At 57.9% G+C, this 14,447-nt stretch overlaps 1 protein-coding gene across 2 annotated transcripts in view; it reads left to right on the top strand.

Moving 5' to 3' along the window:
- Positions 1–6,931: 6,931 nt before the first annotated feature.
- Positions 6,932–14,447, top strand: part of ENG (endoglin) — a 29,675-nt gene continuing 22,159 nt past the window's right edge. The window contains exon 1 of one of the 2 annotated variants that reach the window (XM_037036913.1): positions 6,932–7,337. In XM_037036913.1, coding sequence (XP_036892808.1) covers positions 7,271–7,337 — 67 coding nt within the window. In that variant the 5' untranslated portion in view covers positions 6,932–7,270. The remainder of the gene's footprint in view (positions 7,338–14,447) is intronic. The other variant, XM_037036912.1, reaches the window with a different exon arrangement.

The following is a 14,447-nucleotide window of genomic DNA, read 5'->3' as shown; positions in this document are numbered from 1 at the left end:
TGTTTCACTGTTGCCAAACCACTTAAAGTAAATTACGGATGTGAAAAAGGTTTGTCCCTTAAGTGTGACTTCAGTGCGACTCTAATAAATGAAGGCCTTTTGCTATATAACCACAACTCAGAGTTTTGATGACACTAACTTAACACTAATGTCATAGTAGATAATAGTCAGTCCACATGGAATTTCCCCCAAACATGTCTTTGTTCAAACTGGAAGGCAATCCAGGACCACCGGTTGCCTTGTGGGCGCCCGTCAAACTTGAACCTCCAATGACTCTGCCCTTCTTTTTGTGGAGGGACTGGTCATCCTGCAGAAAATTCCTCCAGAGTTGTCCGTGGCTTCCTCGTGGTGCTGTTTGATCTGTTCCTCCGCTCCCTGAATTTCTCGTAGACTCCCAGTTCGTTATAAAGGCTTCAGAGGTTCCGGGTAAGCCTTTGGGGACAAGAATACCTGACAGGCTCATGAAGAGGTTTTAAAAACAAATTTGTTGACTGATTTGGAGAGGCAGATGTCAGTTTTTTGCTCCACCTATTTATGCATTCTGTGGCTGTTCATTGTATGTGCCCTGATGGGGGATCGAACCCACGACCTTGGTGTACCGAGACTATGCTCTGACCAACCGAGCACCCTCACTAGGGCCCACGAAGGGTTTTTGAATGGAGCAGGATGGTCGGATCTGCAGCAATCTGGCTTTGAGTGCACACAAAGCTCCCCAGTCTTGTTAAGAAGCTGGTTTTGATTCAGCAGGTCTGGTTTGGATGGGGAGGCCCCACTGCCGGTCCAGGGCCCACACTTCAGAAAGCTCAGAGAGAACCTGCTTCGTGGAGGCAGGTGCCCGGGGAGGAGGGGGCGCCTCTAAGGTCAGCTGGGAGCTCCTTCCCTACTGGTGGGCTGAGGGCTGGGCGTGGTGTCGGATCTGGGACAGTAGATGCTGTCATACTCTTCGTGTCTCTGGGGACACTCCAGGAAATGGCTTGTCCCAAGGTGCTGGAACACTGTAACCAGCCAGAGCGATGGCACGGCGTCTCTGTAACCTCAGGGTCTTGGAGGAGGGGGGTGTTCCTATGTAGGCTCTCTGGGGTGGTGGCCTCACATGGCCCCACTGCTCTGTGCCCCTAAGTCTTGGCCTCGGGGGCCCTGAGGGCCTGGCCGGAGGCGCTGAAGTGGGAGAGGAAGGAAGTGGGGAGCAGAAGAGGCCAAGGCTGTCGCCTCCCAGCCGAGAGAGGGGCCTCGAGTAAACAGGAAGGCCTGGCGGCTCCATGGTGGGGGGGCTTTGGAGGGGTGGGGGCCAGAGCCCTATTGGACCTATGCAGCCTGCCAGCACAGAGCTTCCTCGCTGGGGAAGCAGACTCAGAGAGGCTGTGTGGCTTGCTCCAAGTCACACAGCGAGGCAGAGGAACAGAGCTAGACCCTCATCTGCCTCTCCCGTGTCTGCCGTCCACCTGGAGTTCTGGTGCAGGGCCTCCTGCCTGCGTTGCCCACCGTGGTTCAGGAGGTGCTGGGTGAGTCTCTCACCTGTTGGGGCCTCAGTTTCCCTTTCTGTGAACTCAGAACCCGTACAACCCAAAGGTTCTGGATTCCTGACCTATTCAGGCCTTGGGGAGTGGGTTTTATCAGGAAGGCCAACACCACCCAGCGGGCAGCAGGAACCAGGCCCATTCCCTGGGTAAAGAGGGGAAGACTTTGGGGGACTTTGCTCTTCTAGAACAGAGTCTGGTGAGACCACTGACTCTTGTGATCTCTTTATCCCCTCGAGGAGTCATTCTCCTTCTCTGAAGACCCTGTCACTGGGCTCAGAATGTCCCCAGCACCCACACCCTGGGGACTCAGAATCATAGCCTATGAAACCTCAGGCTGTGCAGCCCAGGGCTTAAACCTGTTCATTAATTGCATAAACACTTATAGAATGCCAGCCATGGGCCAGGCACTATTCTAAGCAATGGGGCCTTGGAGCTTCTGTTCTACAAAGAGAGAGAGACAAAATAAGCAATATATAGTATGTGAGATGGTGATGTGAGCCCCAGGGGCCACTTGTGGAGCAGGTAGAGGACTGTTCTAACTTCAGTGCTCAGGGATGTCCTCACTGACTGTGTGACATTGGATCCTGACTTAAAGGGCAAGGAGCAAGCCCTGGGGGTATATTGGGGAGAGAGTTTGGGGGTGGGAGGAAGGGAACAGCAGGTGCAAAGGCCCTGAGGTAGACATATGCTTGGCCCATTCAAGGAAGAGCAGGGAGGTTGTGTGGCTGCAGTTGCAGAAACAAAGGGATAAGAACAGAAGGAGAGGCTGGTGAGGTGCCAGGGGCCCTGCTGCCATTTGAGGGGCCCTGGTGGTTAGTTACACAGAATAAGAAGGTCGCCCACTCAGGGCACTGAACTGAGGAGGGATGGAATTTGACTTAGCTTAACGGGTTCCCTTTCTGGTGTGCAGAGTGGGCAGGGCGCGAGGTGGGGAAGCAGGGGGAGCTCAGCGAGGAGGGGACTACAAAATTCCGAGGGGTGCTGGAAGTCACCAGGGAGGTTGCAGTGGGGTAATGGGAACCCTGCAAACACCAGAAATGTGGGGGGACAGATGACAGGATCTGCCTGTGGGCCAGAAGGGGGCTGCGAGAGAAAGAGTCAAGGTCGACCTCAAGGCCTAAGCGGCAAGAGGAGGGAGCTGTCATTGTCTGAGAGGGGGGACTGAGGCAGGAGCAGTTGGCAGAGAAGAAAGAGAGCCCAGGGCCTAGTCTGGGATGCGTGAGGTCAGAGCTGCCCGTTAGACACCCAGGAGCCCAGAGCCTGGAGCCGGGGAGGGTTCTGGCTGGAGCTTTCCGTCTGCAATGTGCCAGGTTGGGAGCTGTCCGTATACGAATGGTATCTAAAGCTATCTGTCTGGCTAAGGACACCCAGAACAGCACTTCTTGAACTTGAACGTGCATGCCCATGCCCTGGAGACCTTGATAAAACTCAGGTTCTGAGTCAGAGGTCTGGGCAGAGCCTGAGAGAAGCTCCCGGGGGTGCCCAGACCACTCTCTGAGTGCCAGGACCCAGGGCATTGTTTTGCGGCCAAGACCCCTTGGTGGGCAGTGAAATCAACAGAACAGTTTATTAAAAGAAAATGGAAGAGGAGGCATTCACTTCACAGGGGCACACGTATCGGTTCCCAAAACCTCATTTCGGTTATCTGAGCCCGAGTCCCGGGGACATGCCGTTGTCATGGCCACAAGGTCTGAGAAAACCTGACCGGGAAGTGAGGGGAGACAGAGAAGGGAAGAGGCCCGGGAGCCAAGTGTGGGAGGATGAGGAGGAACCAGTGAGGAGGCAGATAAGGCGACTCGGGAGGTGGGCAGAAACCCAGAGCAGCGTCCTAGACGCCGAAGGAGGAAAAAGCCCCAGATTGGAATGCCCCTCTGCTTCTCCCAGCCCTGTTGCCATGCTCGTCTGAGCCTCAGTTTCTGCCCATGTCACACGGATTCATAACAGTCTCGGCTTGTTGAGGTGGCCGTGAGGGGGCACGGGGCACAGGGCCAGGCAGGCGTGTGGATGGCGGAGTGACTGACTCTGGTCCTGGGCCTCGGGCTCCTCCAGCCCAGCAGGCTGCCCTCTGATGGCGCAGACGAGGAAGCTGAGACCCTGACAACAGAAGGATCTGCCTGGGGCTGCAGGGCAGAGCCTGTGGGGCTCTTTCCTCTGCGCCCACTTTCTGTCCCGCCCTCCCGTGTGGGTCTGACCCTGCTGTTCTCTACAGCCCCTGGCTGCGGGCCTGTGCTGGAGACGGACGGCCGCCTGGGGGGGTCCCTGGGGGTTGTCTAAAATTCCTCCGGTGGCCAGTGGCCAGGGTGGACGTGCTCCGGCCCTTCCTGCAGCCCTGGCCTTCCCGGTCAGCCAGGAGGAGGAAGAAGCAAATTTGTGCACCTGCCCACTATGGGGCCTAGGCAGAGGGGCCTGGCCATTGGCCACGTGTCTCTTTGGGGGGCGGGCAGGCAGCACCTGAAAGCGTCAGTATCCGTTGAAGCCCCAGCCGGAAACAGATGGCACGTTCCACTGGGGATCGGGACAGTTCAGTAGGGGGTCTGTTTACACAGGTGTGGGCAGGGTGCAGGGAAACCACGAGGGACAGTGCTGAGCCCAGGGCTGGCAGCAGCGGGGGCTGGACCCTGCTTAGCCCAAAGGGCCACATGGAGAGGCTGTGCCCTTCAGTGGAGGGAGGCTGCCAATCTGCAGTGACCCTGCGGGGGAGGACACAGAGTAATTATCCTCTTCCTCCTCCTCTTCCTTCCTCTATCTGTTTGGGATTGGGGGGTGAGTCGGGGGAGAGGTGGACCCATCAGGAGAGACAGTGCATCTGCGGGGGAAAACAGAAGACCACTACTTCGAGGTCCATCCCCAGCTGTGAGCCCACGTAACCATCAAGCTTCCTGGGGGCAGGTGACCCTGCCTGGGAATCAGCCTCTTCCACCGGGGAGCAGGCGCAAGTCCTGCCGCTCGGTGCTTCGGTCTCCCTGTGCCTTCACGGCCCCTGCCCCGCCTCCCCTTCCAGGGCACTTCCTGCTTTCAGTAAATGCGTCTTGAGGGTTGCAGGGTCCTGAGCTCTGTGCCTGCCCTCGAGGGGCTTCTGATCGAGTGGAGAGACTTGCACGACCCCACCCAGGCTGGGATGGTGTGGGTGACCTCCTCTCCACCCAATCTCTTCCTTCCTCTACGGGGTCTCTGGGGCCAGGTCCAGGCTCTCCTGTGGCTCCTGTAGATTGTTCTCTCTGGGGACATTTTCTACAAGTTCCGCATGTCCTGCAGCCTCTCCTGCTTGCTAGAGGATCCAATCCGCCTGTTTATAACACGGGTGGGGATGGATTATGCAGCATGGAGGGAAGGTGGAAGGAGGGAGGTTGGAGAAGAGCTTCTTATGAGATCTCCGTCACAGCCCCGGGTGCCCCAGCACCCACTGGGGACGACAGTCCCACTTATCCCGTGAGGCCCACAGCCTTGTGATATTGGTCTTCACAGTCAGATCAGGTGGGAGTCGCAGGGAAGGAGGTGAGCTCGGAAAGAGGCAGCCCTGGGGCCTCTGCCTGCCGCCCCAGGGGTCTCTCACTTTCTGGCGGGCCCTGGGTTCCTCCTCTGTAAATGGTTGAATGGCACCAGCCGCAAGAGGTGGCTGTGAGGATTCAGAGTTGATAAGGTGAACGCCTAGGGTGGGGCCGGTACGCTGGGGGCGTTCGGCCGCTGGGGTGGATTAACTGTCTCTGGTTGGGGGGCCCGAGGAAACCTCACAGCCACTCCCCGTTGTCCCCCACGGAGGCCACCCTTTGCCTTGTGGTGCCCCCCTCCCCATCTCTGCACCCACGGTAGAAGGCGGAGGACCTGTCACATTCAGGGGACCCCCTTCCCCCCTCCCAGGCTTCCTGGCCTGCAGGGCACTGTTGAGTCTCCCGTGACCCCACACCTATACCTGGCCAGGAGCTAGCCAGACCGCTGCAGGGCTGGGCAAATGAGCCTTCCCCAAGTCCCCACCCAAGGAGCCGCACTGCCCCGCCCACCCCAGCCCCGCCATGTCAGCTCCTGCACTGGCAACACGCGCCTGCTCTGCCCCCTCCAGAGGCAGCCCGGCCTCCTGCCTCCTCTGCCCTCTCTGGGCCTCGATTTCTCCATCTGTGACTCAGGACAAGCGTCGAGAGAAAGAGCCCCTGGCTCCATCCTCCCTGTGGGTCCTGCTAACATACATCAAGATTCTCATCTTCCCAAAGCCCAGCTTGGCCAGCTTCTTCTGCTCCGTTACCCTCTGAGACTCCCCGTGGCCCATCAGGATAAAGTCCTGGCATTCAAGGCCCCCCTCCCAAAGCAGGGCCAGAGTCTGCTTCTCCAGACTTCCTGTCCCCATCACACCCCTGTTTGTCCTCTTCACCCCTTTATTCCACCCCACCCCACGCATCCAGCCTTTCAAAGCCAGGCCTAAATGCCACCTCCTCCAGGCAGCCCAGGCTTCCTCCTCTGAGCTCCTTTGGGCCTGTCCCTAGCTGCTACCCATGGCTAGCAACCTGGTGGACACACAGCGGGCACTTACTGTTTGCAGAATGAACAAGGGACATCCCTGGGACCGCCTCCCAGGGAGCACTGCTAAGGGAGCGCTGCCTGCAGGCCAGGCCCGGGGCTCAGCGCTCTGGGGCTCTGACCTCAAAGTCTCACGGTGGCCTGGCTAGGGAGGCACCACCTTCCACAGGGCGACCGAGGTGGAGGGGACTTGGTCATGGTCTCGTATTATACTTCAGGGTGAGCAGAGCAGGGTTTTGACCCCTGGGCCATCTGACTTCAGAAACACCAGGAAAATGCATCCTCCTCTCAGTTGGGCTGTCTTTTGTCCCCAAAGGGTCTTCCGCACATGGATGGGGCAGGTGCAAAGTGTGTGCGGGAGCAGGCCCCCCATTCTCTCCGGGCTCGGAGACCTCAGTCCCAGCGGCCTTGCTGCGCCCTGTGACCTGTGCCCTGCTGAGCCTCAGTTTCACTGCCTGAAAAAGAAGGAAATGACGGCAGCCAGCGCCGTGCTATGGGAGCCAGCTTCAGTGGCCAGTGAGATCTGCCTGAATCCCAACCCCACAGTCTTTTGAGGCCAATGATCTGACTTTATGAGGCCTCTCTTTCCTCATCTGCAAAGTGGGACCACTGACCTCACGGAGCTGTGAGCTCCACATGGACTGCCTTGGCCAGGGCCTGTCTCCTGAAAGGTTCCCTTGGTGGGCAGTTAGGGTGATTGTTTTCATCTGTCTCCTGCCCCGGGGCTGCCAGCCAGCCCTGGACAGGGTGGGATGGGAGGGTGGAGTGCATGGGGAGACAAGCCTGGAGCCTAGGCCCTCCCACCCCACTGCCTCCCCCTCCCTAGGGCCCCCCACCCAGCGACAAAGCTCATGGCACTTCCTCTCCCGCCTGGCAGGCCGCCTGGCCCAGCCCCTTCTCTAAGGAAGCGCATTTCCTGCCTCCCTGGCCTGGCTGGATGAGCCAGGAGCTCCCCACCGCTGCCGGTCAGTCCCCAGCCCCAGACTGCGGCTGCCCACACGAGCCTGGAATCCTCTTCCCGCTCATCCCTCGGCCAGCGACCCTCAGCCCGGCCCTGCGCCCTGCGCCCACTTCTGCCCAACTTGGCCGTCACCTTAGAAGGCTGGAGCAGGGACAGCGTCGCTCCGGTCGCCTGCTCCCTTTGGGTCCCCGTGTGAGCCCACGCCGGCTCCCAAGCCTGCCCGCAGCTCTGCCACTGGACACTGGATAACACCCTGTGACCAGAGCCCCTGGGGGACAGCATGGACCACAGCACACTCTTCCTGGTCGTGGCCCTGCTGCTGGCCGTCAGCAGCCTCGGCCCCACAAGTAGGTGTTCAGGGACCCGGGGTGGGGAGACCAGGCTCCTTGTCCCAAGCTCATGCCCTTGGGAGCTCATGTCCTGAGGGGTTGGACAGCCCACGGCAGAGGCCATAGGGTGACCAACCATGCTGGTTTGGCAGGACCAGGACCTTTCAGTCCTAAAAGTCTCAGGCAAACAGAGGTGAGTTCTTTACCTTTACCCTGGTCTCTGGCCTCTGTCCTGCTAGTTTCTCCCCAGGAATCCCAGGCCTTTACATGCTGTGCAGCCCTGGGAGAGTCTCCTGCCCCCTCTGGGCCTTATGTCTCCCATCTGAGGAATGTGTGGGGAGGAAGGCGAGAGGCCTCATGCTTGGACTTGGGCTTTAGGCTGTGGTTGCTTCCTTGTGGTGTGATCGTGGGGAAGGACCTTCCGGCCTCTGAGCAAAACAGGGATGGTAGCAGACTCCTCCCGGGCCGCCGGGAGGGCCGGTGTTGAGGCAACGCGTGTGGACAGATGTCTCGGGCAGGCTGATTGTTTCTGCGTCGTTAGTGTTGTTCTGTAATTAGCTTTGAATCCTCCACCCTCACCTTCCCTGGGTCCTGTGAGTGGCTCAGACCCCCCTGAGTGCAGTGCTCTCTTCGGCTGCTGTCCCTGCTCTGCTCCCCAAGAAGCCTGCGGGATGAGGGTGCAGCCCCAGACCAGAGCTTCTATGGGTGCTCTGCGGCCTGGGGGCTTGTCCAGGGGTCATGGCCTAGGCTGCCTTCAGAAGCCGGCAGATGAGGGGCCATGAGGAGCCAGGGACTCCCAGCCCCTCGTCCCACTTACTGTGGCCTTGCTGTGCCCTGTGGATGCACCCACCTGAAGCCACAGCATGGCCCTGTGGACACCCCTCCAGCCATGGCGTACCCGGGAACTCCCTAAAGTGGGGGTGTCCAACCCACAGCCCATGGGCCACATGCGGCCCAACACAAAATCATAAATTTACTTAAAACATGAGATTTTTGTGTGTGTGATTATGTGTCACCATGTATTTAATGTGTAGCCCACAGTGTGGCCCAGAGACGCCAAAAAGGTTGGACACCCCTGCCCTAAAGGGTCTGGGGGGCAGTGAGAACAGAGCAGCAGCAGCGGCCTTCCCCTCCCTCCGGATCCTCACCCCCCACAGCCTTTCAAAGTCCCCAGTCCCTGGTCTCCTAAGTTCTCCGCTGCGCCTCACTGATAGACAGGAAAGGGAGCCCCAGACACCCAGTGGCTTAGCAGGGATTTGGCCCCAGGCCCGTGGCTCCCTGGAGCTCTTGTTCCTAACCACAGGCGATACAGCTCCCGGTCACCCGGCAAGATGGCTGCCACCGTCGTCCCATTTTACAGGATGGGAAGTGGAGGCTGTGGCCAGCCGCATTCACACAGCTCGATGGGAGCCCTCCCTGAGCTCCGCAGGGGCCGCCCTGCCTTTCTCCCGCAGCCCCCACATTGCTAGCTTGCTAACACTCTCCCCTTGATGCCATCCGCCAGAGGAGGGCCCCTGAAGATCTTTGGGGCCTGGTTTTATGGGCTCAAGGGCAGGGGTGTGCTGGCAAAAAAATTAACAACAGGGGTGAAGGGTTGTGGGTGGCGCTTGTTAATTCCGTGGTGTAAATGTTCCCACATGGCTGATTTCGAACTTCCAGCTCACCAGACACTCAGAGTCAGTAGGAGGTGCCCAGGAGGGGACCCTTATCGACCGTATCCATCACACACATACGACAGACGTAGACAACCTCGAGAGCACAGATAATGTAAACGGAGTGAAGTTATTAGGAAGTAAGAAATTTGATATTTATTACCTTTTAGAAAATACATGTTATTTAATCGCAAACTTATAAAGTTTGATTTTTCATAATGGCTGTGTTTAACAGCCTATTGGAAAACACTCCTGATAATTTATCCACCGGCTCCTGTGAGCAGGTACTGACCCCCGGTGGTCATAGGGTCCCAGGGTGTTCCCATTTCAAACCATCCAGCCTGACTCCCTTGCAGTCTGGGAGATGGGGACCCACGGGGGGCAGCAGGGGGTTTGGCCAAGGCATGGACTCAGATCTCCAGACTAGGGGAGGATGGGAGGGTGACCTGAGCCTTCCCATTCAGGCGGGAGGAGAGGCAGATGGGTGCAAACCAGGTTCAAAACCAGGTCCGGCCTTCTGGGAACACAGCTGGACAGAAGCTCTCAAAAAACTATACTTGTAAGAGCAACGCAGCCTTCAGAAGTCAGACCTGGAGAGTTACTTGCCCAGCTCCGTGAAGATATGTGGTCCCTGAGGAGCTGTAACAAAAACCCGACAACCGGAGACCACCCAGATGTCCAGCAGCCTGGGCCCCGCTAACTGGGCTGTGATGCAGTGGACTACCGCGCAGTCGTCGAGAAGCCGCCGGACCCCGTCTGCCCTGCAGCGGGCAGACATCGGGGCCGTGCCTCCAGCTGCCCGAGCAGCCGCGATTCATTTCTTTAAGAGCGAAACAGTGACCACGCGCAGCACACGCAGAGAAAACCCCGCAGTCGCTCGTCCTTTCTCGAGCATCTGGATTTTCACTTAAGACACACTTTTTGTCATGTTGGAATCCTTTTCAAGAACAAGCATGTAGAGACTTTTTAAAAGCAGTTTAACTATATATTCACTTTAGTCTGTTCCTCAAAGAAGATGTATAAGAGGGGGAAAAATTGTGAGCATGCTGGGGGATTGCTTACTAGCTTTTCTTTTTTAAAAAAGATTTTTTTAAACTTTATTTTGAGAGTGAGGGGAAGGAAGCGAGAAAGAGAAGGCGAGAAACATCAATGTGTGGTTGCCTGTCATACGTGCCCAAGAGAGGACCCGGCCCACAACCCAGGCATGTGCTGTGACTGGGAATCGAACTGGTGTCCCTTTAGTTTGCAGGCTGGTGCTCAATCTGCTGAGCCACGCCAGCCAGGGTGGATTGCATACTAGCTTTTTAAGGTAATGTCCAGCAGCCTGGGCCCCATCAAATGTTAATCCCCCACTTGATGCAGGGGGATTAACATTCGGGTGGCTTGTGTACCCTTCTTATGTCCCAGAGGTTTCTGTGTTGTCGTGTGGACCCCGTAACCATCCCATTGTGATTCTGGAACAGTTTCTTCCTTAAAGGCACCCTCCATCTTTTGCCTCATGGAGTCCCTATTGTTGCATAGTTAGGTGGTTTCCCCACGGGGCTAATTATAAATACCACCTCCGTGCACATTTTTGGTACACGCACCTTTTCCTGTATTCCGTAGTATTTCGCTTGGACGGAGTCCCAGAAGCGATGGTGCGGGGACTCCTGGCCCGCGCTGGGTAGCTGGGATCAAAGAGCGTTTCCTGAGTGTGGACGCGCGGTCGCCGGAGGATGGGCCGGAGGCCTGACTTCTAGTCCCTGTGCTGCTGGCCGCCTGCGTGCGGCTCTGGGACCCTCTGAGAGGGGCTAGTGCCACAGGTCAGAGTCCACAAATCTCTATGTCGTAGAGGCTGCATTCCAGGGCAGCTTCCCTTTTGCCAGGAGGAAAAAAGAAGCTGGAGAGGGAGCCGTGGAGCCAGGAGAGGTTGGGTCCCTGACGCCCATTCTCACTACCATTAAGATTCTCTCTCATCCTGACCTGAGTGGCTCAGTGCGTTAGGTGTCGTCCCATAAACCGAGGGGTTGCCGGTTAGATTCTCAGTCAAGGCACATGCCTGGCTGCAACCCCCTAGGTCCCTGGTTGGGGGCGTGCGAGAGGCAACTGTTTGATGTTTCTTTTGCACATCAATGCTTCTCTCCCTCTTTTTCTCCCTCCCTTCTCCTCTGTCTAAAAACAAATAAGTAAAATCTTTTAAAAAAAGATTATTTCACCTTAGCCAGACAGATGGTGCCAGTAAGACCCTGAGGGAAAGAGACACCCATCTCTCAAGGTCACAGACAGGTCAGGCTGGGCCCTCTGAGGACAGGCCTGCTCTGCTTGCTCAAAGTCCTGGGGGGGAATCTGGGCAGGAGGGGGGAACCCCTCTGCTGGGTCTGTAGCGCGTCAGGCAGCTCCTTGTCTCCAGCCCCTGTTTATAGCTGACAGGTCCAGAGTTCAACCCCAGGCTGCCTGCCCCCACACCCAGCTTCTTTTTCTGCACCTGGGGCAGCCTGATGTGGGGGCTCGGAGAGCTGACGGCCCTGGCTCTGGGCCCTCTCTCCTAGCTCCAGGCCCGGCTTTGGGCTGCAGAGCACCCTCATCCAGGGCTGAGCTCAATTCAGTAGCTGTGATAGGGGTGGTGGGAAGAGATAAATAAAACAGCCCACACTGATTCAGCACTTACTGGGTGCTGGATGCTGCTCTAGGTGTGTTACGTGTACTGTCAGATGAAGCGGACGCCTCCTGTCACCCCCATTGTATAGCTGAGGAAGCTGGGGGCACGGGCCAGTGAAGGAATTTGCTTAAGTAATGCAGCCCAGATGTGAGCGCTGGGGTGTGAGCGCTGGGCCTCACCACTGCACCGCACTGCCTCGGGGAATGATGATGGGAATGGCTCTGTTCGCAGACCTTCTCACCATAGACATTCAGTCCCTTTCCTGCCCCTACTATGGCCCTCCCATCTACAGCCCAGCTAAATCAGTTCTGATGAGATTTTCACAACAGGGTTTTGAAGGATGAATAGAAGTTGACTAAGTGGTCGAATAGAGGAAGACCATTGGTTTGGGAAAGGGCACGGCAGAAACGATGAACAAGGTCTGTCTGAAGGCAAAGCTCACCTCTCCCCACAGACTGGGCATAACTAACTGTGACAGCCGCTGTGGCCCCTGAGCAACCCCCACGCAATGGGAGCCTGCTTAGCCCTAAGCACGTACCGTCTCACCAAGAGCCTCACCACCTCGCCAAGAAAGGTGTAAGGATCACGTCAGCCCTATTCGATGGATAACCCTGGGCCACGGACAGGAAGCTGGATGGTAGCAGAACTGGGATTTGAACCTTTGGCATCTGTCAGACCCCTGCACTGTTTAACCCCACTCTAGGTGTGGGGTACGGCCTTGCCCCCGAGGCATCGGGAAATTACAGGAAAGATGGAGAAAGGAGCGTCGAGGCCCTGCTGGTGGCCATGCCCAGCGTGGGGGCTGGGCTGGGAGCTGGGAAATCTGCGAGGGTGTAATTGAACCCTAAGAGGGACAGAGGGTGGCTGGGTGAATGGGCGATGGAAGAAGAAGCCAGAAAAGGCCCCGTCACGGAGCATCTGTCCTGGTATATCGACAATAACCACAGAATACGCACTGGGTACCACTCTTCACACGGGCTGTGCACGACGCTGACACACGGCCTGCGGAGTGGGTGCTGGGCTGTCTGGGTACAAATACAGGCCCTGCCACTTAGTAGCTGGGTGACCTCGGGCTGGTTGTCGCTCCTCCCTGAACTTCGGTTTCCTCGTGTGTCAAACGGTTGTAATAGTAGCACCCACTTTGTCAGAGGCTGCTGTGAGGGTCAGAGGACAGAGCTGTACAGGTCTTGACACCGCCGTCCCTGGTCCCAGTGAGCATGACAGAAGCTGTTTGGCAAATGGGGAAAGTGAGGCTCGGAGAAGCCAGGCTTTTGCTCAAGGTGACCAGCTTCTTACGAGGCAGAACTGGGATTCGACCGAAGACATCAGGCTCCAGAGCTGCTTTTCTTGACCGTTATCATCAGTGGCCTCCCAATGTTCCAGGGGTGGCCGTTTGGAAAGTCCCAAGGTGGCCCTGGGTTCATGGGTCAGAGAGGAGGAGGAAGAGGACAGGGGTGGGAAGGTGACTCTGGGTCTCTCACTAGGCCAGCCGGTCACCCAGGCTCCCGGTGGCGCCTCCTCCAGCTCAGGTCCCTGGAGGCCCTGGAGTTTCCCGTGGTGCCAGGGGATTGTTTTCTGCTCTGTCTGGGCCCGCCTCCGGCTCCAGGAGACAGGCCCGGGCGTCACACTCCCTCCTGTCTCCCCATTCTCGTCTGCGGGGTGGGGGCAGCCAGGATTGGAAAAGGCCCCAAAATAAATGGGCCTCTTATCTGATCTCCCAGCCTGGCCTGTTATCTGATCATTACATAATGGCCATGCCGCTGACGGCATGGAGGAGGTGGCCCCGGCGGCCCGGCAGTCCGGCAATCTGGGAGGAACTGGGGTTCCTGGAAGTCTGGGGAGGGGGCAGGGAAAGTCCGAAGGGAAGGAGGAAGCCACTGTGCTAATCTGCAGGCCAGACCCTGGGTCATGTGGGGAGAGGTGGGTCCCAGGCCCAGTCCGGTCAGCCAAGGGCAGTGGGACTCCACACCCTTATTCTCTCCAGGTGAGCCTTAGTCTCCCCGTCTGCAAAGGAGGGGCTTGGACTTACTAGGTAACAGCCAAGAAGTGTGTGTTCACTGATAGGGAAAGGGAGAGGCTGGGGAGCTCTGAGGGGCTTGGTGGGTCCCAAGGGGGTGGGACAGGAGGAGACGGAACCAGCCCGGGAGTGTGCTGGGCGGAGGGAGGGGCTGGGCTGAGACGTGGGACCCTCTGAGTGGCCCCTCTCCAGCAGGCTGCCCATCCCACCCCCTCACTGAGCCTCTGCCAGACAGACAGTCCTCCCCAGTGCCTGAGTCCATCACGGACAGTGACCAAAACAACCAGCCCCCAGATGCTCTTTCCTGTGAAGTCATCCCTCCGTGCACTGTGTGGCTCTCTCCCGACCATCCTTTCACAGACGAGACGCCCGAGGTCACTCACCGAAGCCAGACAGCCTGGCTTCAGGGGCTTTGATGTTAACCGAGATGCCACATTATCCAGGCGCTCTGGAGTCCGTGGCACACAGGTCAGGTCCAGGGCGAAGACTCACAGAGCCTGGGCCCCCACGGCCTGTGCCCCATGGCAGCCAGATGCCTTTGTCCTGAATGCATCCTTGATGTCGCTGGGAGCTGGGATTGCAGGGCCCAGGAGGCCATCTCACATCCTTTGCTGCCCACTGGTGGTCCCAAGCCCAACGAGGTGGCGGAAAGGTGGGGAAGAAGGCCGCTTGTTCAAGATGCAGCCCGATAGCCCCGGGGTTCAGGAGAAGCCCCCCTGCCCCCCTGCTCCGAGCTGGCCTCTGCCAGACGTGTGTGCAGTCCCTCTGCGCCCAGCTTTGATCTCCGAGAAAACAGGAAGTGAGCGCGACAAGATGGAGAC

The sequence above is a fragment of the Sturnira hondurensis genome, unplaced genomic scaffold (genome assembly GCF_014824575.4).
Source record: "Sturnira hondurensis isolate 20B ecotype Veracruz unplaced genomic scaffold, ASM1482457v3 Scaffold0022908, whole genome shotgun sequence".
Classification (NCBI taxonomy): domain Eukaryota; kingdom Metazoa; phylum Chordata; class Mammalia; order Chiroptera; family Phyllostomidae; genus Sturnira; species Sturnira hondurensis.
This window is presented reverse-complemented; position numbering and strand designations above follow the sequence as displayed.